General features: G+C 38.0%; 1 protein-coding gene across 2 annotated transcripts in view; it reads right to left on the bottom strand.

Moving 5' to 3' along the window:
* sgcd (sarcoglycan, delta (dystrophin-associated glycoprotein)) overlaps positions 1-24,754 on the bottom strand; it is a 215,553-nt gene that overhangs the window by 69,071 nt on the left and 121,728 nt on the right. For both annotated transcript variants that reach the window (XM_056262310.1, XM_056262309.1), the window contains exon 3: positions 6,070-6,171. In XM_056262310.1, the coding sequence (XP_056118285.1) occupies positions 6,070-6,171 (102 nt within the window). The remainder of the gene's footprint in view (positions 1-6,069; positions 6,172-24,754) is intronic.

The raw sequence follows: 24,754 nt of genomic DNA, 5'->3' as shown, positions 1-24,754 counted from the left end.
TTGCGTGGTAACACTTTAGAATACGGTTCCTTCGTTAATGAATAACTACACAGGAACAAATGAGTAACACAATATTAACAATCTAGTAACTACTATTAACTAAAAAGAAATTCTGATTAACAAATTAGTAAGTAATAGCGCACAGATGAAAGTGGTAGTTCACTATTAACTAATCAATAACTACTTTTTTTTAATGCTTCCCAGAGAACTACTGTAAGAATCATGGTAACTAACTAGTAATGACTCAAGTGTTACTACATACTTCTAAAGGAATGACTAATTATTTGGATCCGTATTCTAAAGTGAAGATCATGGTAACTAACTAGTAATTACTCAAGTGTTACTACATACTTCTACAAGGAATTACTAATTCTTTTAAGCTTTTGAGGTTTTTGGTGAAGTTTTAGATAGTAATTACCATAGAAGTATGTAGTAACTACTGGTTAGTTCCCATGATCTTCACTTTAGAATACGGATCCAAATAATTAGTAATTCCTTTAGAACTATGTAGTAACACTTGAGTCATTACTAGTTAGTTACCATGATTCTTACATGAAAAGCCAATCCTAAAGTGTAGAATCTAATCCTTTACAAGATATTTGCACACACGTATATGAGCTAGGAGACATAAATAAAAACTTTTTTTTTTTCACTACAGGACAACTAAGGTCCCGACAACTGCATTTAAAAAGCCATTTCTTTAAAATTATTCAGTTGATAAATAGTTCTCTAGGAGAGAGCATAGGCTAATTATTTCCCAAATCATAAGTCTGCTATGCTATTATGCATATTGATAAACCTTGTGTATTTGTTTACAGTAGCAGTTATTAATGTTAATGTAGTGCTAGTCATTTGTCCTGCATTAGTAATTGATTAGTTTTGCGTGAATTATTAATCTTTTTCAGTAGTTATCTGGAAAGCATTAAAAAAATAGTAGTTATCAACTAGTTAATAGTGAACTACCACTTTCATCTGTGCGCTATTACTTACTAATTTGTTAATCAGAATTTCTTGTTAGTTAATAGTAGTTACTAGATTGTTAATATTGTGTTACTCATTTGTTCCTGTGTAATTATTCATTAACGAAGGAACCGTATTCTAAAGTGTTACCATTTGCGTGTTTTGTTATTGCCAGAGTATCCGAAGCTCGTGTAAAGGATTGTCCGTCTTCTGAACGGGGGCGGGGAGCAGCAGCTCATTTGCATTTAAAGGGACACACAAAAACGGCGCGATTTTGGTCACACCCAAAAAGGGGCAACTTTGACAAGCTATAATAAATGATCTGGGGGGTATTTTGAGCTGAAATTTCCCAGACACATTCTGGGGACTCCATAGATTTATAATACATCTTGTGAGAATGAGCATAATATGTCACCTTTAAAGAAGACTTTTTTTTGTGTGTGTGTGAATCGTGCAGAATAAAAACTAAAATGTGCAATGACAAAGTAAACAAGGTCAATTCTGATTTCATTTTGACATTAAAGTCTCAATGTAATAGAAATGTGAACCAGATTCATCATATGCTGATACTGGTGGAGAGTTGTTTACACAGAGAAACATCAGGAATGCAACAGGTGTTCAATTATTCATACGCTGTGACCTTCTGAATAAAACATCTAAACGTCTATAACATCTAAAATGTACAATCTAACATACAACGAAAAAAACAAAAGGTTTGGAATATTAAATTTGAAGGCATCATCACAAAAGAGAGTGTGAAATAATTTCTTCATTATTTCACACTCTCTTTTGTGATGATGCTTCAAATTTAATATTTCAAACCTTTTGTTTTTTTCCGTTTTATGTTAGATTGTACGTTTTCGATGTTGTAGACGTAGTAGTGAACGTTTACTTTCTATTTCAAGAAATCTGATATAATTATAGTATATTATTTGCAGAGGCGGACAGAGTACACAGCTTCGTTACTTGAGTAAAAGTACAGATACCCCTTGCTAAATTTTACTCAAGTACAAGTAAAAGTACTACAGTCAGATGTCTACTTAAGTAAAAGTACTGAAGTACTTGTTTTTAAAAGTACTTGAGTATCAAGAGTACAAGAGTAAATTTTCTAAATATTGCATTACTACTGCCACAGTGTCAAGTCAAGTCATCTTCATTTATATAGCGCTTTTAACAATGTAGATTGTTTCAAAGCAGCTTTACAGAGATAAACATATAATTTAAGGTAACAGAGATTCTTTTGGCTTTATAGCGATTCTTGAATAATGTTATTTCCAGCTAAAGTTAGTTTTGATTGATTCACTTCCGTCGAAATGATCATTTGTTATTAAATTAGGGGCCGCTAAGACGACACCGTTCTCTCTAAATAGACTTTAAACTGAACCTGTGATAAACGCTGATGGCGTTCACATGTGCATTAAGAATTGATTCTATAGTTATGTGTGTTCGAATATATGTGTGCAGGTTTGTAATTCCCTACAAACCATGCCTAAACAAACTACTTGTCTTTGCCTATAAATTTAATGCAGAATTTTATTTTATCACTTCGGGGTAGGTACGCGAACCGTACTTACATTTATGTACAGAAACGTCCTACATGGAGTTATGAAAAATGTTAATGTTAATACCTTTGATAATCTAAAAGGAATTGGAAGTCATTTTCATCTTTTTACCATGTTGCTTTATTTAACATTTCTCACTTGCCCACAAAGCAATGCACAATGGCAACGCTCTGACAAACCTCTGCTAGAGTTTTAATGGATTTTTTGCACCCACATTTGAACCTGTTTCGTCTCTCATCTAAATCTGACCATGGAGTTGACTTTGGCGGAAAGCTGAAGGTGATTGCTGATAGGCTGTCCCAATCAGTGGCACCTGCACAATCCAATCACGTTTGAGAGGGAAACAACAAATTGAGGGTTTCCGAGATTTTTCTTTTTTCCTTTTTTTTTTTTTTTTTAGAAGTAACGGGTACTCACGGTTATGGATAGAAATGTAGTGGAGTAAAGAGTACAATATTTGCCTCTCAAATGTACTTGAGTAAAGTCATGAGTAATCCCCAAAAATGATACTCGAGTAAAGTACAGATCCCTCAAAATTGTACTCAAGTACTGTACTCAAGTAAATGTACTCCGTTACTGTCCGGCTCTGATTATTTGATATCCTTTATTTAAAAAGTAAAATTCCATTAAACATTTTGTATGCTTCAGTAAGGGGCAGTCAGTTAAGCACTAGCGGATCAATTGGTTGGTAGATGCATCCCCAGGTTGCTATGAACTAGAAATGTGGCAACAGCTGGTGAGTTACTGTGGTTACAGTTCTGTGCCTATGACACTTTATGGGAATGTTCCTGCAATGCATCTTCTGCAACTTGCTTTGAATGAAAGCATCTGAAAATTTATGTTTAAAAAAAAAAAAACATTATTATTTTAAATGGAATTATGAAAGATCTCAGGTTAATTCATGGCACTTTTTCAGTATCAAAACCTGCACAATATTCACAAACCATCCCCAATCCAACTGAATCTGTGCTGGTATAGTGCAATGCCATGAGTATTTAAATTAATATAAATTAAAATATTCAATCAATATTAAATCGTTTTATTTCAGAGCAATCATTTTTATGTAAATTAAAAAAACAGTTTAGACAGACAGAGATAGATAGATAGATAGATAGATAGATAGATAGATAGATAGATAGATAGATAGATAGATAGATAGATAGATAGATAGATAGATAGATAGATAGATAGATAGATAGATAGATATATAGATAGATAGATAGATAGATAGATAGATAGATAGATAGATAATTTGGTAAATGCATGAAATAAACGTAATACCATTTAATTAATTTCATTTATTAAATACAATGAAATCAACCCATTTATTTAATTAATTCAACATTCTATGTTGTTAATAAGCAAAATGCTTATGTTTTCGAACCTGTCAAATATTAACAATGTACATTTAGAGTCTATGTAAACATGAACATTTACGTTTTAGAATCACACATTTATAAACAGGGGTGCACATAACTTTTTTGGTCTGGTTCTCAAGAGAGCACCTGGAGATGCTGCTTGCTTCTCACACTTTACGCGGCACACTTATCCTACAAGCAGCCTAAATGTAAAATAACACTATTTGTTCACTGTAGAAATTAAATATAGGTTCATCTTTGTTAAAGCTGTATTTTATTCTATTAACATTAATGACACAGACAAGAGCAGGAATATTAGGCCGCTGTCACTTTACGACGGAATGCACGGACCAAATATCCTGACACGCATCCGGTTTCTTTCTCAACTGTTCACTTATGACGTAACCGAGAGAATACTTGCCGAGACGGGTATTTTGACATCATTTTGTATGTTTCCGTTCAAGCGCAAGTAAACGAGAAAGAGGAATCAATAGAGTGTTCGAGCGCTGTCTGAAACGTTCCTCTCTCTCTCTCTCTCTCTCTCTCTCTTGCTGCGCGCTTCGGGTGTGTGCAGATAACAGCGCGCGAGTCACGATTTCCGTCTCTGCTGCCACATTTAAAGTCGTATGAATGTGTAAATTGGCAAGGAAAAACACGTCCAAATTAGTGATGTATGTCTCGAGACCGGTCTTGGTCTCGAGACCGGTCTCGAGACCACTTTTACGTGGTCTCGGTCTTGTCACGGCCTTGACGGTCTTTGGTCTCGGTCTTGTCTTGGTCTCGGACCTCTCGGTCTTGTCTAGGTCTCGCTGTCTCAGACCGACATAGTGGTCAGGGGATTGAGCAATACAATACTACAATATCCACGACGATATCCGCAATGTATTGAAGCGCGCGTCCGAGTGAAAACAGTGCGGTGCGCGCGAGCCACGCGAGAAAACACTGTATCCGCGCCACTGATCGCAGCGGCAACGAGCACTTTGATCACTTGATTTAAAAAACACATATCATGTACAGTTTTTGATATATTAATATTTAGTAAAACACATATCAGTGACATGATGGGTTTTACCTTCATTCAGGAGATTTTGGGTAACTGCACAACTGACAGATGACTTTGAGCGCACCGCCAACGGTGTGTGTGTGTGTGTGTGTGTGTGTGTGTAACCATAGCGACAAAAACGACCAACTTTCGGATCCTGCACTTAAGCCTATAATTTCGTTTTTAAAAATATAATTATGTATTTAAAAGTTGCAGAATGGATTCATTTGGAGACTTCGAAATCAGCAGAGATAGGCAGGCAAATGCAAAACAACATTTGACAAGTTATTGCTTAGCTTCAACACTAATGTTTTTTTCCCCTCCGGTCTCGACTTGGTCTCGGTCTTAGTCTCGACTTGGTCTTGGTCTCGACTTGGTCTGTCTTGGTCTTGGTCTTGGTCTTGTCTTGGTCTCGATACCATCTGGTCTTGGTAGTGTCTTGGTCTCGGTTTAGGCGGTCTCGACTACAAGTCTAGTCCAAATGAGAAACTTTCACTCTCTGATGGTTAAACTTAGCAGTTAATCCGCGAATCATATGCGTGCTGAACCGTGGGGCCAGGTCCGTACGGATCACGGATCAACTGCAATCCGCTGCACCCCTAATAATTAATGAACACACTTATCATCATGATTGATATCTTACCAGAGATGGAGAAAAATCCTACTCCAGTAAGTAAACTTGTCCCTAACCCCAAAAATGCCCCAAATGGTGGTACTCAACAGCGCTTTCTGCTGCTCATCGTTTATTTTTTACCACACACGCGCACCAGTTATGTGCACCCCTGCTTATATGAATATTTGTAAGTTGGTTATTTCTCCTGGTGTCATCTTAGCATGTGGTGTTTGTCTAATTCTTGGAGTGAGCCTTTTATTCCTACTGCAGTGGATATCAGTCCTATCAGGCCATTGTTATTCACCTCACCTCATCTCCTCTGTCTGTTTCTTTCTATCACTCTGTCTTTCACTCTCTCTAGTCTCACTCGTGCTAGACAGATGAGATAACGCCAGCACCCTACACATTATCAAGCCATCCATCCACTGCAGCCTCACTGATATTATTACGCCCGGACATTGTGTGAGAGAGAGAATGTATGTCCACCTTGCTATCGCGCAGACACCATGCTGACAGGCCCTGATGTGCACTTACTGGTCTGGACTGGATTTCTTTGGCATACAGCGGCTGAAGGAATTCCGAATCGCCCTCCAGTTTCAGGCCTCTTTCTGTGATACGCAGGTGACCCATGCCATCCTGCAGAAAGAGGTGGACAGAAAGAGAGGAAAAGAAAGGGGGAGAGAAATACAACAGGTTAATGACATGAATGCAAAAAAGATGCTCATGAGTTTTCCTTAAAACATTTTTAAATGGAAGTCATTTGGAAGTAATTGATTAGAATTTGCCTCACTGCAATGAATGAATGAATCTTTGCTTAAACAAATATATCTTAATCTGTATTTTTGTCCAGTAACAAATTGTAAACATTCGTTAAATAATATTTAAATTACAATCAATATTACATTTTAAAAAGATACGTTTAAAGGAAGACTTTTTTTTTATCAATTAATATAAAACCTCTCAAAACTTTTTTACATTTTTGCTTAAAAAATTCCAATGAGGTAAAAAAGAATCAAATTAAAGCTGCAGTCCGCAGTTTTTCCTCTTTGTCGCCATCTCTGTTCAAAATCTGCAATTGCAGTCATTCGCGGAACTATCAACTTTCCGAGAGTTGTGCCTCGACACGGCACAGCGCGGATGAATCCAATGTTTGAGGAGAGTGTGAGGCTGTCAGTCACCGCGCCGGTGTGGATACTGACATTCAGAATCACAGGTTATTCTTTTTGGAAGTAAGACCAACATAATAATTTTCACCGGAAAATGTCATCTGAACAAGTAACATCCACTTTTGTTCTGGTTCTGACATTGCAGTAAATCGAGCTGATTAAATCTAACAATCGCTTATCATATCACGTAAAACCGTGCAAATTATACTTTGTTCTCAAATTGTTATTGTTAACAATTACATTTACAGTTACATTTAATGTCCTTCCGGTATGTATCCTTGTTTTCGCATGGGTCCGGTTGCAGTCTCTTTTTTTCTGTAGCCACTCCGAAGTCCGAACAAAATGCAAAAATGTTTGCATTTTACAGCGGGTGAATCTCTAGTTGTCACTGGTGATTGTCGTTTGAACCTTTCTGGATCCGCCATCAAATTGATAAGTTTAATTATATCAAGTGCAGTGAGAAAAGGCTATAAATCTCCACCTGCAACATCCTCACACGCAATAGCCTACTAGCCGAGACTCCTTCTTTATGTGTACAGATGTGTGTGTACAGATGTGACGTAATGACGCAAAGGCATGATCGAATATCCCGTGGAAATCCACCTATCACTGGAATTAAAAAAACACTGTTTTACAAATCTATAATCGAAAAACATCTGAGGGATGTCTCATTGACATCATATAAAGCACTGTAGAAAAAAGAAGGTTAAACAGTGTTTTAGTTTTCTTATTTTCCAATGAAAACACCCTTAAAAGAAGATACTGTATATTAATTGAGAACTACAATCATGTCAAATATTATTACTTGTTTTCAGAAAATATATATTAAATTAAAGCTGCAGTCCGTAGCTTTTTTTGGGTTAAAAATGATCCAAAATGAATTGAGAAAATACATAAAGTGTTCAAAACTATCTGCTTGCCTTAGGTCGATTCAAAACGGTAAGCTTGTAATAATGTTTTCAAACTGGGGTCCAGAACCCTCATGTCACAACAAGTTTTAAATACATTAATAAACATATAATTAAATACAAATATTTAATAATTATTTAATATAAAAAACGTGATATTGTCTTGATGACCTTTTTTAAATGATTTGAACTGGAGGATGGTTGCCTCACAAAAATGTCCAATCATTTACTGAGATATTAAAAACATTGACGGATAATTCAAAATTTTACGCTAGTTTGTCAGGAAAAAACTAAATCGAACAAGAAAGAACATATTTAAACCTAGCACCTAAACTTGCATTTTACAACTATAATCTGTTCTGTAAATGGTAGATAGGCCTATGCGGATTCACTCTTTATCTCTGGGTATGCACATGTGTGAGAGAGAGAGTATGCATACTCTCTGCCAAGTGACAGTGAAGTTTTTTTCATGCATAGCATAAACTAATGCGCTGCTTTATATACCATGCATTTGACGCATGGAGAGAAAGCAGGGGAGAGGTCATGTGGCTCACCTTACTGCGTGCGTAATATATTTACACATATAATAATATTTATAACAACTACGAAGAGCTGCACGTGCAAGTGACAGGCTTTCGGGTGCACGAGCAGTGCTTGCACATCGTCTTTGCCGCTAGAACCGCCCGCAAATTGACGATTTTGTTTGTCTCTCATTGAAAATTAACCAGGGACTTGTGCTTTCCACGTCCCATGTGAAACTGTGTTTATGTCGAACCAAGTGGAAGGTTCCTGCCAGCCAATACTTAGGGTGGCCCGCCGGGAATTCTCCCAATTCTCCCGGTGGCCACTCCGGGCCTGCACTGAGCATTAAATACATGGAAATGTGTTTTGATACAGGGTCCCAATAGCTAGCTCAGCTTGTTATTTTAACATTACAGTAAACATAGACTGTTTTCTTTGAAGTCTGAAGCCTTTGGTGAGGAATCTTTTGCCACTTCCTATCCCTCACATGGTTTTATCACCATATTTATTAACGTTCACATCAAAGGATCAAAGTGCCTGTCACAATTGTACCCTGCTTTGGTCTGCTGGCCATTTTCTTTGCACAACTGCCATTAACGTGAGCAAATATGGGGAATGAGTTGTATTGACTTCTATGAAAGTCTGTAACAAACTCTTTGAGTCATGTGGTTGCAATTTGCAGGTCTGTTTGGATTGAGAAGACACATTAGCATGTGGATAGGAATCAAAGTCAGTGTGTGGAATCACAGTGTTTACTATTTGGTACCTTAGTAGCCTATATAAAAGGGGAAGAAGAGAATCAAATAATGATAAAAAATAGACTCAAATTTCCAGAATTTTAGTCAACTAAAACTTGACAAACCAAAAAACAGGATAGGTTGACTAAATATGCCAACAAACTAAAAAGGTCATTTGATTAGGACTAAAACAAACAAAAAAAAACATTACAATTATCATCATGCTAATTAGTAGATTGTAACCAACTATCACGTTTCAAAACCAGATCCAAAACCCCCAAATTTATTTATTATTTTTTCAGTAGATGAGATTTAGTGCAGCTTGGAAGTAAAACTTGGCTTTTGTTGTGATAGAATGCAAACTAAGTAAAGATACAGGAGAAGGGGAAGGAAGGAGAATGAGATTAGGCCCCATATGATATTGAATATTTCCAGGTCTTTCTCTACACGAATCAAAGCAGTGGCGTATGTGGGCAGAGGAAAGGCAAAGACTATGATGAATTATTCAGGCATGTTTGCAGCAGCTGACAGAAAGGCCGAAAACTCTCAGGTGTGTTTCCGCACGGTACCATGCGGGAATCAACAAACCTCCTCTGGCGTGCCACAGTTTATGCAGCATCAAGGAGTAAATTGATTTCCACCACCAGTGTCACTGCACTGGCTGTTTGATATTTATTGTGGAAGAGAATGTGTGAGAGAGGAGAGAAAGAGGAGACAAGAATTGCAAAGAGGGGTCGGGTGAAAAAACAATCTCCTTTATCTGATGCTGTGACATTGAGGGGAGGGACAGTTTAGAGTGCTTTAAAAAGAAAGAAAGAAAGAAAGAAAGAAAGAAGGGAGAAAGACAGATCTTGTGAAGAAGCTATTGTGGAATTAGCAGAAAAATTACTTCTAGGTTCCAGACCTCCAAGTGTGATCATTTCCCCTTGGGCTATGATGGGACGGTTGGGACCCCCTTTCTAAAATATAAAAGCAACTGTTTATTTTCATGTATAAAGTATTGTAGATGAAATATGATTGTACATGATATATACACCTCCGCATGCTGCCAAAACAGCACCGACCCCCCGAGACATGGAGTCTGCAAGACCCCTGCAAGTGTCCTGTTGTTTCTGGCACCAAGACGTTTTGGCACCTTCAAGTCCTGTAGCTTTCAAGGTGGAGCCGCCATGGATCGAACAAGTTGGTCCAGCACATCTTACAGATGCTCAACTGGATTGAGATCTGGGGAATTTGAAGGCCAGGGCAACACATTGAACTCACCATGTGTGGCAAGTGCTTTATCCTGCTGAAAGAGGCCACTAAGGAACACCATTGTCATGAAGGGCTGTACCAGGTCTGCAACAATGTTTATGTAGGTGGCAGGTGTCAAATTTGTCAAATCACACTCCCTTTTCCAGCTTGTCGTCGTCCCACAGTGCATCCTGGTGCCATCACTCCCCCCGTTAAACAGCACACACGTACACGGCTGTCCATGTGATTTAAAAGAAAATGTGACTCATCGGACAGGGCAATCTTCTTCCACTATTCCAAGGCCCAGTTCCTATGATAGCATGCCCATTGTAGCCGCTTTCAAAGGTGGACAGGGGTCATCATAGACACTCTGATTGGTCTGCGGCTACACAGCCCCATACGACTGTGACACATTCCTCCCATAACCATCATTTTTGTGTGCCGTGTGACACCTTCTATTGGTTCGGACCATAGGGGGTAGCCTTCGCTGCCCATGCACATCGATGAGCTTGACAACACCTAGTCGCCAGTTTATGGTTTATCCCTCATCGGACCACTGTTGGTAAATTCTCACCACTGCTGACCAGGAGCAACACATAAACCTTGCCATTTCAGAGATACTCTAACCAGTTGCCTTGCCATAACAATTTGTCCCTTGTCAAAATCAGATTTATCCTGCATTCAACATGTTGATTATGAGAACTGATTGTTTGCCAACCAATTAATCTACCTAGACATTTATATGTGGCCTTGTTAGAAGATGATAAATGATATTCACTTCACCTGTGAATTTGAGTCATCAGGCTATCAATATAATAAAATAATTTGGGATTAACCCTTTAATGCATAAATGTTTCGTCAATCATTATTACATCATTGGGTCTTTACTGACCTGGATCTATATCTAACACGGATGGATCTCTAACTGCCGCAATAGTATAGAACTCTCCTGATATTTTAATAACACTTACAAAAGAATAAAATAAAGCATATTTCTACCTTTTGGAAGTTAGAAGGGTTCAGTTTGAGCAGAGGTTTTATACCATCATCACTGTCCTCGTCAGAGCTCATTCCCAGTACATTCAGCATCTGGCTCATATTCGCAATCCCAACCATATTCTCAAAGCTATCGTTTTCAACGTCTTCAAAATCAATATTTTGATCACTTACAGCTTCTTCACCAGATCCACCATCAATAGGCTTTATGCACAGCTCCACTACTTCCTGAACTTCAGCCAGCTCCTTTGTTTCCTGTCTGCCATTATTGGACAAACTGATTAATCCAGGTGTGCCTGATTATTGTTACTGAGGCCAGGCACACCTGGATTAATCAGTTTGTCCAACAATGGCAGACAGGAAACAAAGGAGCTGGCTGAAGTTCAGAAAGTAGTGGAGCTGTGCATAAAGCCAATTGACAGTGACACTAAAATTTGTTTGCGTACAATACTTGCTCTGCAGTAATTCGCTGAGCCATTTCAAGTTTTGCTGATTATACTTGTCTATTCTTTTGTTTTATGCCTGGGGTAATTATCAGCGAAACATTACGTCATCATTGTGTATCAGGCATTTCCACCTTGAGGAATAAAGGTGAATTGCACTTATTGAGTCATTCAATAGTTTCAGAAATCCAATTGTTGTTGCACAGAAAATATATACTTACATTACATATGCTAGCCAAGTCAAGTCAAGTCAAGTCATCTTCATTTATATAGCGCTTTTAACAATGAATTGTTTCAAAGCAGCTTTACAGAGATAAACATATAATTTAAGGTAACAGATTGTTTTGGCGTTATAGCGGTTCTTGAATAATGTTACTTCCAGCTAAAGTTAACTTTGATTGATTCACCTCCGTCGAAATGATCAGACTTTAAACGCGAACCTGTGATTAACGCTGACGGCGTTCACATGCTCATTCAGAATTCTATAGTTATGTGCTTTTTAAAATATGTGCGCAGGTTTGTAATTCATACAACCCAGCCTAAACAAACTACTTTTCTTGCCTATAAATTTTGATACAGAATTTTGTTTTATTTTATCACTTCGGGGTACGCGAGCCGGAATTCACAACGCTTTATCTGTAGAGTGGGAAAGGGATCCTCCATAGGGAGAGGATAGTGGATACTTCAGCACTGCATTGTCATCGGGTCCAGGCGAATCTCCTTCGTCAGATCTGGACACGGCCTGGATCCGGCAGGCTGCGGGAAAACCTCGGGATAAACAAAGACACTAATATTAGCGTAGATGCCATTCTTCTTATGATGTAGCGAGTACATCAAGATTTAAGGGAAGTGTTCCCAGTTCCGGCTGACCTAATCTATGCAGCCTAACATTGAATTTATAGAAGTCTATAATGTATTATGTGTATGCTAGGTCAAAGAGATGTGTTTTTAGCAACCCTAGCGACCCTATACACTTTTTTTTACAAAGAAAAATTATTTAGAAAACAGATCTTTTATTGTATTTTTTTCTATATTGTTCATACTGAATAGACTGAGTAATATTAAGAAGGTTGATGTTCTAACTCTAAAAAAATGAATGAGGGGAAGGGTAGTGAATAACATCCCGTAATCTTATGGGTTTAAGGGGTAATGTCATGATTTCCAACCAGTCTTTAAAAACCAGAACCTGTTAAACAGTAATAATGCAAATTCTGCAAATTTTAGCTAATTGTATTATTGTTATTATTATTTTACACCGTTTTCTATTAACTTTTCCACAGAGCCCAATTTCAGAACCCGTGTTCTAGCAGTGCTAAGTTTGTGACTACTACTACGATTATTATGTTGACTTATTGACATTTGTGTTTTGACACCTCAGAGATGCGCTCTCCTACATAATCTCTTGATTATTTATTCATTATTATTCAAAAAGGTAATAACGAGAAAATAAAAAAAATATCCGAGTAAGCATAAAACTGCCTTAATATGTGTATCTCAATGCCAAAAAAACACAGAAAGTATGCAAGGCTGTAAAACTCAAGCACATCTGCACACTGCACAGGATAGCAATTTTGAAACAGTAGAAGGTGAAGTTTTAGCTCTTGAATCTTAATTAGCTAACATGGCTGGATGGTCTAGGAAGATTACCAAGCAATGTCAGCGCAAGCTAATTAATATTCATGAGCCCAGTCTCCACCATATAGTGACATTACAATCCAACCATCTTTATTCCCCACAATTTAAAAGTCATTTTGTCGCCAAGGTTGTAAAGCCATGAGATAGCATCCTCCACCAAAGCTATCTCATTTATATCTAAATGATAGCTTCCATTACCAAAGCTATCTCAACATATGTCATTTGTGATCATGTACACAAACTAGAGCTGCACGATTTGGCTGTACAAATTGCGATTTTGGCAATCTTATTGCCGCTCTGTGATGCTGGAAACGCTGTCAGAAAATAAGCTGCTCACGTGTAAGAATTATACGGTGTCCGAGAGAGCTCAACGCGGTGCAACTGAAGAAAACACATGCAAAAGGAAAAACACCCGCAAATTAAGAAAACATCTTCATCAGTTTCACAACACATGTGTGCTCCAAATACTCACAACACAACCAAATACAGAAATGCGCTGCAAAAGTTTGCAACACAACCAAATAAAGAAACGCGCTGCAAAATTTCACAACACAACCAAATAAAGAAACGCACTGCAGATAGCAGCACAGACCACAACGAAAGTGTTTCCTGGGGACCCCGATAAGTGACGAACCCGGCTGGGACGTGCTTATTGCTCGTGAGCGTCCCTATGCCCTACTCCATTCGAAGGGTAGACGGCAGAGCCCTTGAAATGGGGACTTTGGAGGGAGCAGGGCACTCGTGTGCCTTTGTGTAGCTGTTTGGAACGCACTTGATGAAGGGAGCAACGAAAGACAACATAATTTCCTCATTATTTTCACCTGGGATGTTCCCATGACTACGCAGCACAGTGTCCATCAGCTGAATAGCTGTTCTTACCAGACATATCTTATTATTTCTGTTAACATAACTGTTGCAAATAAATAAATAAATACATAAATAAAACAAATACATTTCATACAAAAAAGTTTTTAAAATATGCGTTATATATCTGTGTGTGAGTGTCTCATCTTTGGACCCTGCATTACCTAACATTTCTTATGAAACGTATTTAAACATAAAATTACAACATTTGTACAATGTAACTGGTGTATAGATTAACATCTTTCCCTTGTGTTCTTTTTCTCTATCTTTTTTATTTATTTTAGTTTTCAGCTCATTGTTCTTTTCTCATTAGTATTCTGATAACATTGGATATATTGTTAATACATTTTGTATATTGTATACAAAGTTGTATGTCATAAACATGTCATCTCTGTATGTTTTGCAAAAAATAAAATAAAGTAGACATTGAGCTGTGAGCACGCATAGACAGTATAAGAAGTGGACAGAGCCATCTCATTGGAACTCAGTTGAGACAGTTGAAGCCCATTTTTAGCGATTTTTGAGCACTTCCGTTCCTGACGCGCAGACTCACTCAAACTAAGCTTGATGACGTGAGCAACCTGTCTGATAGATGTTAATCTTCTAGTAGCTGTGCGTGAAAATTGCCAACGTTAATCTTGCAGAGACGGGGAACTTGAGCAAAGAGTTCTTTGGCGTGAGTGAGCAGGAGTAAGTATTCCGTTGCTTTTATGGACGCATTATCTATGGGCTTCTCCCTTGCTGGGACGTCCCCCCGATTGCCTGTGAGCTTCTCCTCCTGTCTGTACGGTAATTTCTGTACAGCACGACAGAGAGTCGAGTGGTTATGACGCAATCGTTAGTGTTACGTATTCGTACGTAGTTTAGTGTTGCAATATGGACATGTGGGTGTGTCGTTGTTGTTGTTGTGGTCTGTGTGTTTCAGGTGTCCATTGGATCAGTCTACTGCCAATCTTAATGAAGGGCGATGACGTCTCGGTTCACCTCTGCCAATCACATCTTACTGCTGCAGTTAAATGCCGTGATTACTCCGATGTCGGACAGCTGTGTGCTCACCTTGTCTGTTGCGCTTGTTTGACTTGCTGTCAGTGATTTGTCTGTGTGTCTAACATTCGTGTTCTGTTTAATTGTTGCATTGTGTTTTTGAGGATACTGTTCAGCCTGACCAGTTTACACGGAGTGTGTAAAGCTGGGAAGAGAGCAGCAGAGGTGGGTAGAGTATCCAAAAACTGTACTCAAGTAAAAGTACAAGTACTTATAGAAATATTTACTCAAAGTAAAAGTAAAAGTAATAATCTTAAAAGTTACTTGAGTAAGAGTAAAAAAGTATCCAATGAAAAAACTACTCAAGTAGTTAGTTACTAGTTACTTTACACATAGGCATATATATATATATATATATATATATATATATATATATATATATATATATATATATATATATATACTGTATATGTAACATGATATTATTTAGATTTTTTTTTTCATTTAAATGACTATTATTATCATTATTAGATAAGCTATCTTTGCAACAAAAACAGAAGAGACAAACATTATTTCTGTATATCTATAGCCTGAAAACCATTGGCTGTCCTTTGGTTTGTATAATAGTATAGTAACTTATACAACTACATTTGGATTATTAGACAATGTCGGAATAAAGTGACTCTATGGAGTTTTGCATTCAAGGGATGGGAACCATTGACAGATTAGAAAGTGTTAAAACTCTGCACATGTGCTCGCAGTCATGTCATGCCCAACATAAACAACGATCAAATGCACGGATCTTCTTCTGTCTGTTCTCCAAAATGTATTTAAATGTAGGCTATATTTATGAAAGCATCTTTAAACTGGTTAACTGAGTCTAATAAGGCAGGCAAAGGCATTCGTTTTCAAGTCGAGTTCGCACGCCACTGCGCAATACCGACACTACAACACCGAGAATACATTGTGTGTGTACACACATTCATAAACTGGACGATGATAGCTTATTTCATGTATAAAGTAATGTATATGTCCAAAAAAAGGGTAATGCCATACTTTGTAGTAGTGCTATATGGCGTAATAATGTGTTTGGTTGTAAAATGTATTACCTGAATGAAATCGAATGTATCGTCGTGTGGAATAATTCATTCACAGACAGCTTACGAAGTATACGAAGATGTTCAAGTTCAACTAATAAAGATCTTCATCGCTGGCAAAAAATATGATGCATTTGCAGATTTACTTTCTAGACTGTATGTAGACTATGGACCGCCACACAATGTTCTTGATGTTCTTAAATCTTCCTGTTACGACTCCGAGACGATTCAGTGCGTGCAGGAAACTGAACAGATCATTCAAACTGATTCGCGAACCGATTTAGACAGATCTGCCCAACTTGTTTGATGAAGTCTTTGAACAGAATCGACTCAAAAGAGTGATTCATTTGTGAATTGAGCATCGCTCATGCCCAGAAAAAAGAGAGAGCGCGCGCTTAGAATAAACTACGCTTTTAACAACATATTGCATTAAAATAAAGTAACGAGAGGAACGTCGCCAAACGTAACGAAGTAAAAGTACAGTTTTTTCATTAGAAATCTACTCGAGTTAAAGTAAAAGTACCCACAATTAAATCTACTCTTAAAAGTACAAATTTTCCAAAAAAATACTCAAGTAAATGTAACGAAGTAAATGTACTTCGTTACTACCCACCTCTGGAGAGCAGGTTAGTAGGTCGCGCGACATACACTTTGCACTTAGGATATTTGTGAATATGTTAGACACACCAGTTTAGGAGAGTGCCCAATTTGTAAGTTTTGTTATTTAGTTAGTATAGTTTAATCAGAGCGTCTTGACGCCGAAGACTTTTCTTTTCTACATTTTCTGTTTGGTAGTTAGATTAGTTGAGTTAACTTTAGCTAGTTTGTTTTGTTTTATTGATTTCTTTGATTTGGCATCTCTCGTGCTCGCCTTCCCACCTTGGGGTTTTGTTTGTGTTTAAATGTTTGTTTTGTTTGTTGTTGTTATTTATCGTTTGTACATATTGTAAATATTATTTTCTTCAATCATTCGTTATGGCCTTGAGGATTAATAAATCCCTTTGAGCTGAATTTGAGGAGTACGCTTTCTTTTCTTGCTCTGTCCTGCACTTTGAGGTACACACACACACCATTTTTAAAAGTGTTATTCCCTTAATCTCTAGACAACATTAAAAGGGACGTAACATTTATGGGGGCTCATCCGGGATCCAAACAGTTGGATTTTTCCCGGTTAATGATAATTGTAGTGTGTGTGTTTCTTTATGCGGGATTTTGCAAGGAAACGTTTGGTTGCATTGTAAACGGAGATAGTGATAGTAACGTGAAAGTTGAAATCATGAGTACACCTGATTTTGATTTGCAGTCGTTTATTGATACACCAACGTTAGATACATTGGACAAGTGCAGAAAGGATGATTTGTTAAAAATCGCTGACCACTATGGGATCTCAGTGGTGAGACAAGCATTAAAGGCAACAATTAAAGCTGCTATTCATCAAGGGCTGGTTGAACTTCATGTGCTTGAGTTGACAGATGCGGATGGTGTGGAGGCTGGCTGGTCGGCAGTGGAGACGTGTTCAAAAAGCCCTGGTACAGTGGGGAAGGTGCTGAGCGAGGCTGCCGAGGTGGAGGTCGGGGCCGAGACTAAGGCTGCCATGCCGCCCTTTTCTCCCTTTTCTCCGCTTTCCGGTGGCGATGTGCGACTTAAGGTCCGACTCGCCCGAATGCAGATTGAAGCACAGGAGCGGGCAGAGACACGTAAGGCCGACATGGAGATGCGTCTCAAGATACGCTTTCTTTTCTTGCTCTGTCCTGCACTTTGAGGTACACACACACACCATTTTTAAAAGTGTTATTCCCTTAATCTCTAGACAACATTAAAAGGGACGTAACAGTTAGCCTATTAGAAGGTAATGGAGCTCTGTATACATTGTCGTGTTTCTTTAGAAATAAATAATGGACAAATGGAGTCTTTAAACGCCTCAGATGTAAAGTTATTCGCTGTCAAAGTGACGCCAAAATGAATGGGAGTCAATGGAAATGCTAACACAAGTGAAGTTCTGCTACAAGATGGCGGCACCCGGCCGGCTTCAACTTCCGGTCGATGGATGACCCCCTTGTGAGCATGTCCTAGCCGGGTTCGTCACTTATTGGGGTCCCCAGGAAACATTTCCGTTGTGCAAGTTCCGTGCTATTTGGTTGTGTGGTGAACTTTTTGCAGCGCATCTATCTATCTATCTATCTATCTATCTATCTATCTATCTATCTATCTATCTATCTATCTATCTATCTATCTTGCAGCAACATCTCTTTTGGATCTCTTCTCTTCTCTGATGATGTTTACTGATTCAATACGAGGGCGGGGCAACCTGTCACTCACATGACATCACTGCAATAGCAAACAATAATGACCCGATTAATTCCCGCTGGACAGTCCTACATTTTCTTGTTTCAGAAGCTGTTTCACATGGATATGCATCACAATAGGGAAGAAAAGACTATTGCAACTTCCGTTTCATGCTGACTGTAAAGATTCTTCCAAAAATCTCCTCTTGCAGCATTCAGGTTTGGAGCAACATGAGAATGAATAAATAACTATTGTATTGTCCCTTATGCCGGGTTCAGACTACACAATATAAGCCCAATTTTGGCATGATCCGTTTGACGTAGGGTGTCGTAGTGATACGTAAACGACAATGGGTGTCGGGACGCAAGAATCAAGCGTTTCATCTGGTAGCCATAGTGTGTCATAGTGAAAGACAACCAATGCTTCTCAGTGTCACGGCAGAAAGACTAAAATTTTTTTTCCCGGACCAATAGGAGCACAGAAGCTCTTTCGTAAACAGCTTTCAAGCATGGCGGAATGAAAGACAGATGATATTGGTTCTGCTAGTTGGAATTATGTAATGGAGGAAAGGTTTGTGGAACTATGGCAATAATACTCCAGACTTCATGAACTACCACAAATGAGTGAAACAAGATAAATGCTGACGAAAGATATGAGGTGCTTCAGCAACCCGGTGAGTACTGCAATTAGCATTAAGCTAAAATGTTGCTTTGGTAACGCTCTTGTTTCCGGAAGTCATCGAAGTTTTCGATGACGTTAAAGACGGCAAGCGTTGATTTGTCGGAAAGCAACATGTAGTCTGGCGTGTTTCTTGTCTGACACGGTGACTATCGTAACAGACAAAAATGTGGTGTAGTCTAAACTATAGATTAAAGTCCACATTTGAATGAATGAGGACAACACATTTGCCTACATAACCAGAACACCCTTGATGACAGATGTGATACTGAAAGCCTGTGATTCTATCTGGAACGGACACTCATTTGCATTACAGTCACACAAGGCTCCGCACTTACTTGATGTGCACGCTTTGATGCCATTGACACAGCGCACGTCAACACCCAGTGAGCTCTGCAGAGAACTGCGACCTCTCCACAGAACATGACGTCCTAAAAAGACTCACACTGAGAGATTCAAATGCATCTTTGTTTCAAAATCGCTATGAATCATGAAAGTCAGAGCAAGAGGGCGAACAATTATTAGAGAGACGTTTCCCTTTTACCTGAGGAGAGAAATAAAGAACAAATAAAGAGCCGGAATTGCACATACGGGAGGCTTTTTGGTCAACCTGTACGCTAGCGTTTCATTCGCAGGGAAACATATTCACAAAGTAAATTAGCAGGGTTAATCGGTGTCCAAATCGATTTGGATTTTTCAGTGTAATTGCATTCAGTAAGTCCGCAAAATGCCACCAGTGAAAAATGACATTTTCAAAACACACCACCTTTGCAATGCTAATGATGTTTCTATTGATGTCTGTTTTACCTGTTAACTTTAGCTCATTTGTCTTTGCTTTGTTAAAACATTCTTTTTATGTTACATTTAATTATTATTTCAGGCAGCAGCAGTCACTTCAGCAACCTAGTGCGGATGATGCTACACCTTTGCATGTATGTTGAAGGAAAGATGCTGCCAATAAGAAATTGTGTATCCAAGCAGAAAAATATCTAAGATGACGTGACACATGCAAAGCTAGGTGTCAGTGTTTCCATGGAAATGAATTTGGTCTGAATCCTGTTCAGATTAAGAAGCAGCATTTAAATATGCTGAGGGATTACAACATTTAATTCCATGCCAATCCACTCTCGGTTTAATCTAATGGAGAATGTGTGATCATAAATAATGCATAGTTGTAGGTTAGTATCACTTTCCTCATCCTGTGATTTTATGCAGGCCGCAGAAGAGAAGATATTAAAGTAAAAAAAAAGATTCAAACTTCAAAATGTCCTCCTTTCAAACTTTGGCTCATTGGGAAAAAATGTGCCTCTACTCTACCTATATTTTAGCCAAACTCCAAAACCGTACATGCACATACAATTCCCTGCAGTTTCCAGCTGAAATGAACATTAGAGGCAGTAAAATACCATACATTTTTGTTCCTTTTTAAACAAATTATAATTACAGGGGCACATTATCAATTAATAAATACATATTTTCACACTTATTTACAATATTATGTTATGACCTCAAAACACTTTTACCATAATGCATGATTTGTAAATTAATACATTTTTGAGATTTGCATCACATAAAAAGCTGCATAGTTTTTCTGACCTAGTAATCTTGCTTGGTAGCTCACTTGGTACAGCACTGCACTTTCCCATGAAACCAAGGACAAAAGTCATGATAAACCATTGTAGAAGCAAGCTAAAATGGTATGGTTGCTCAACAAATGGGATTTTATTTCACGTTTGCTTTTGTTAACCCTATCGGTTAGGTTTAGGTTAAGGTTTAGTGTACATGTACATGCATTCGGTCTTAAAGTGACGGCAGCATAATATCCCTGCTGTTGTCTGTGTCATTAATGTTAATAAAAAAAAACATCATCATCATCATCATCTACCATGTTCGAAAGAAAAGAGGATAGTGAGGATAGCAGTCAGGAGGAAAACTCCAACCTCCCAACGCAGGGTAATCCAATGTTGTTTTGTCCGGCCCAAATTAAATAGAATATAGAAAGAAAGAAAGAAAGAAAGAAAGAAAGAAAGAAAGAAAGAAAGAAAGAAAGAAAGAAAGAAAGAAAGAAAGAAAGAAAGAAAGAAAGAATAAAAAAATCAATAATTTAGAGGTTGTATATTTAAGAACAAGTGCTGCTTCTTTGTATCTTGGTGTCAGGTAAATTGTTTTCTTAAAGAGAAGATAAGAAGTTGCACCCTCTCGGACTCAACCTAAAAACATGGGAAGCCTATTTCGCTGGGATCACAGGTGATAGCCATATCCCTGCTGTAGCCCATGTGTACCCTTAGATGCATATCGATGGAATTGCCTCTCGACTTGCTGGAGGCTCCATCTCGAGATCTGATCGAGTTCTTCAAAGGCGGCCGCCTTTAGATCATCTACCTTAGGAACGTGGCATTTCTCAGGAGTGCAGGAAGAAACGGAAGAATGTGAAGAACACAGGGAAGTGGTGGAGACTGAGATGTTTGTTCCATTTAAAGGAATAGTTAATCCAAATGAATTTATAAGTGGCATTTAGAAGCCAGATATTTCCTAATATTTGCCATTGTCCTTGGCAAAACAGTAAATCATGTGTTTATCCAGGTAACTGAAACTGGCGCTATACTTTCATGTCTCTCATATCACACTGTGCACTCGTTCTCTCTTGTTCTACACAAACAAAACTGTTGTCATCTTGATTATTTTGTCTTAGCAGAATCTGTACGATAATACAGATAAGACTATGAAATAGTTTTGACTTTAATACATTTTTCATGTCCAGGCATTTATTTATTTTGTGAGGTTCACGTCATCTCAAACCTGGAAGCTTGTTTCCGCCACAGAATAAAAAAAAAAAAAAGGTAATTGCGACTTTTTATCTCACAATTCTGACTTTTTTCTCACAATTGCGAGTTAACATCTCGCAATTCAACTTATTTTATAAAATATAAAATCGCAATTGCGAGTTATAAAGTCATAATTGCGTGATAGTCCCAGTTGTGTGTTACAAAGTCCTAATTGTGTGTTATAAAGTCAGAATTGCGAGAAATAAACTCTACTTTATTTTATACTCATGTTTATATCTTGCAATTCTGACTTTATAACACACAATTGGGAGATATAAAGTTAGAATTACATGATATAAAGTCGCAATTGCTTGTTATATAGTCAGAATTTAAAGTCGCAATTGCGTGTTATAAAGTCATGCAGAATTGTGAGATATAAACTCGCAATTCTGAAGAAAAAAGTCGGTCTTTTTTTCCTTATAATTGGACTTTATTACTCATTTATATCTCACAATTCTGAGAAAATTTTTCAGAATTGCGAGATATAAATTCCCATTTGAGTGTTACAAAGTCAGAATTGCAAGAAATAAACTTGTAATTGAGCGATAAAAAGTCGCAATCATCGTTTAAAATGTTTTATTCTGTGGCGGAAACAAGCTTCCATACAAACCTGTATGACTTACCTACTTCCGTGAAAAACAAAAGAAATTTAGCAGAATGTCAATAAAAGCAAAAGTTGACCATGGCTGCCATAATAATTTTTTCAGAGAATAACAATCTTAGCCTGTTCTTCACAAAAAGCTTTCAGTTGACTTGAAATAGTGTCATATGGACCGCTTTTATGATACTTTTTTTGTGCTTTTATGTCCAGGTCCATGGTCCCTATCCAGTTTTACTATACGGAAAAGGGCAGCATCAACATTCTTCAAAATGTCTTCTTTCGTGTTTCACGGAAGACAGAAAGGCATACAATAAATTATGACATTAATTTCATTTTTGGGGTAAACTGTCCCTGTTATTGTACGTATTCCAGAAGTTCGTGAAATGTCCAATGACTGGAGCTAAAACGTTAATGCTCTGTCGCGTTTGGAAATACGTATCATATATCTTACTCTAAACCTAACCAATAGGGTTAAAAAAAAGCAAACGTGACATAAAAATGCATTTTCTGAAGGCAAGGCAAGGCAAGGCAAGTTTATTTATATAGTATAGCACATTTCATACACAATGGTAATTCAAAGTGCTTTACATAGGAGGAAATAATTAAAACAGTTTAGAATAAAAAATAAAATAAAGTACAGTAAAACAGTAAAGTACAGTATACTGATCTGAAGCACATCTCAATTGCAATGCTGTACCAGGTGAGCTACCGAGCAAGTTTACTACATCAGAACAATCATTATAGAGCTGGATATGTGATGAAAACATCACAAACTATTAATTTACAAATCATGCACTATGGTAAAAGTGTTTTGAGGTCATAACATTGAGCAAGGAAACATGCACATCGATAATCTCCCACAGTAATTAAACAAATTAGGTGTTTTACTGCCTCTACTGTTCATTTCAGCTGGAAACCGCAGTAAATTGTGTGTAGGTATGTTTTTGGAGTTTTGTAAAAAATGTAGGTGGAGGCACACCCCCCAGTGATTAAAGGTTGTTTTAATTAGCCAGGTGAATAAACATGAGGGATTCATCTGACCCACATACAATAGATGAGTGAGGCTTCATTAATGCTTCCCCAGAGCACCACCATCACCACCAATCACTGTCAGCCCTCATAGATTTCCTATAGAGTTCATATCACTTTGGACTGTACTGATCCGTCTCAGGCTGCCTATAGAAGCGCTAAATCAAGCGATTGCAGAACACACATTTTTAATATCAAAGAACTGTGAACATATTTTGCAAAGTCAACAGAGCTCTGCTGGGCTTTTATTTGAAAGCCTCACAGAAGTTCAATCTTCTTACCGACACTCATGATCATCTGGATTATGAAGTAGACTGACCATCAGCTGTGCACAGATTTAAGGTCTATTTTCAAACCTGATGCAAATTATTGCTGACTGACCGAGCTCCAGCCAGCAGGTGAGCTTGGTCTCGCTCGAGTCTCTCAAACCGCAGAAAGCAATCATGTGGACTTTGAGTGACAAGGCCGCTGATGAGACACAATGTCCTGCTTGTGTTCGGATGTGGTCGGCAGTCCTCCATTCTCTGGCGGAAAGAACATTGACTAAGGTGTCCGCTCGCCAAAGACACGTACGATAAGGTCTTTCTCCCCTTTCGATCTAGGACGGACGGACGATCAGGATCTTTTAAAATTCTGTGGGTGGCAAATTTACGGCTCTCTCACCACACTGCAGGCAGCTTTATTGAATCAGGGCACGAGGAGATTGAATAGCCTTGTTTTCAAGGAACAACATTAAAGAAGAGTGTCCACTTCAAGGTCTTTAAAAGATTCCTCCACTCACTAGGGGGTGTAACTCAGTGGCTGTCAACTTAATGCTTTCATCTTTTTATTTCTGGGTCGTCACTGTGACCGCACATTCAGCGTGCCCTGCGAAGGTGAATACACCAAGTGTGTCTACTGTATACTGATATGGATCAGACTAACTATGCCGTGATAAATGTTTCATTTGGTTTAGGTCACCCAAAAGATCTAAAACCTGAATGGAATATGACTTGGTCCACAATTCGTGCGAGGGTGCAGGTCTTATTTTATATATTATTATACATACCCAAAGATTGAATGTTTTTGAAAGAAGTCTCTAATGCTCACCAAGGCTGCATTTATTTGATCAAATTACAGTAAAAACAGCAATATTGTGAAATATTATTACAATTTTAAAAAAAATTCTTCATTTAAATATTTTTTAAAGAAAAATGCAATTTGTTCCTGTGAAGC

The sequence above is a fragment of the Rhinichthys klamathensis genome, unplaced genomic scaffold (genome assembly GCF_029890125.1).
Source record: "Rhinichthys klamathensis goyatoka isolate OS25496 unplaced genomic scaffold, OSU_Roscu_1.1 h1tg000191l_1, whole genome shotgun sequence".
Classification (NCBI taxonomy): domain Eukaryota; kingdom Metazoa; phylum Chordata; class Actinopteri; order Cypriniformes; family Leuciscidae; genus Rhinichthys; species Rhinichthys klamathensis.
The sequence above is the reverse complement of the archived record's forward strand: the minus strand, read 5'-3'. Positions and strand labels throughout refer to the sequence as shown.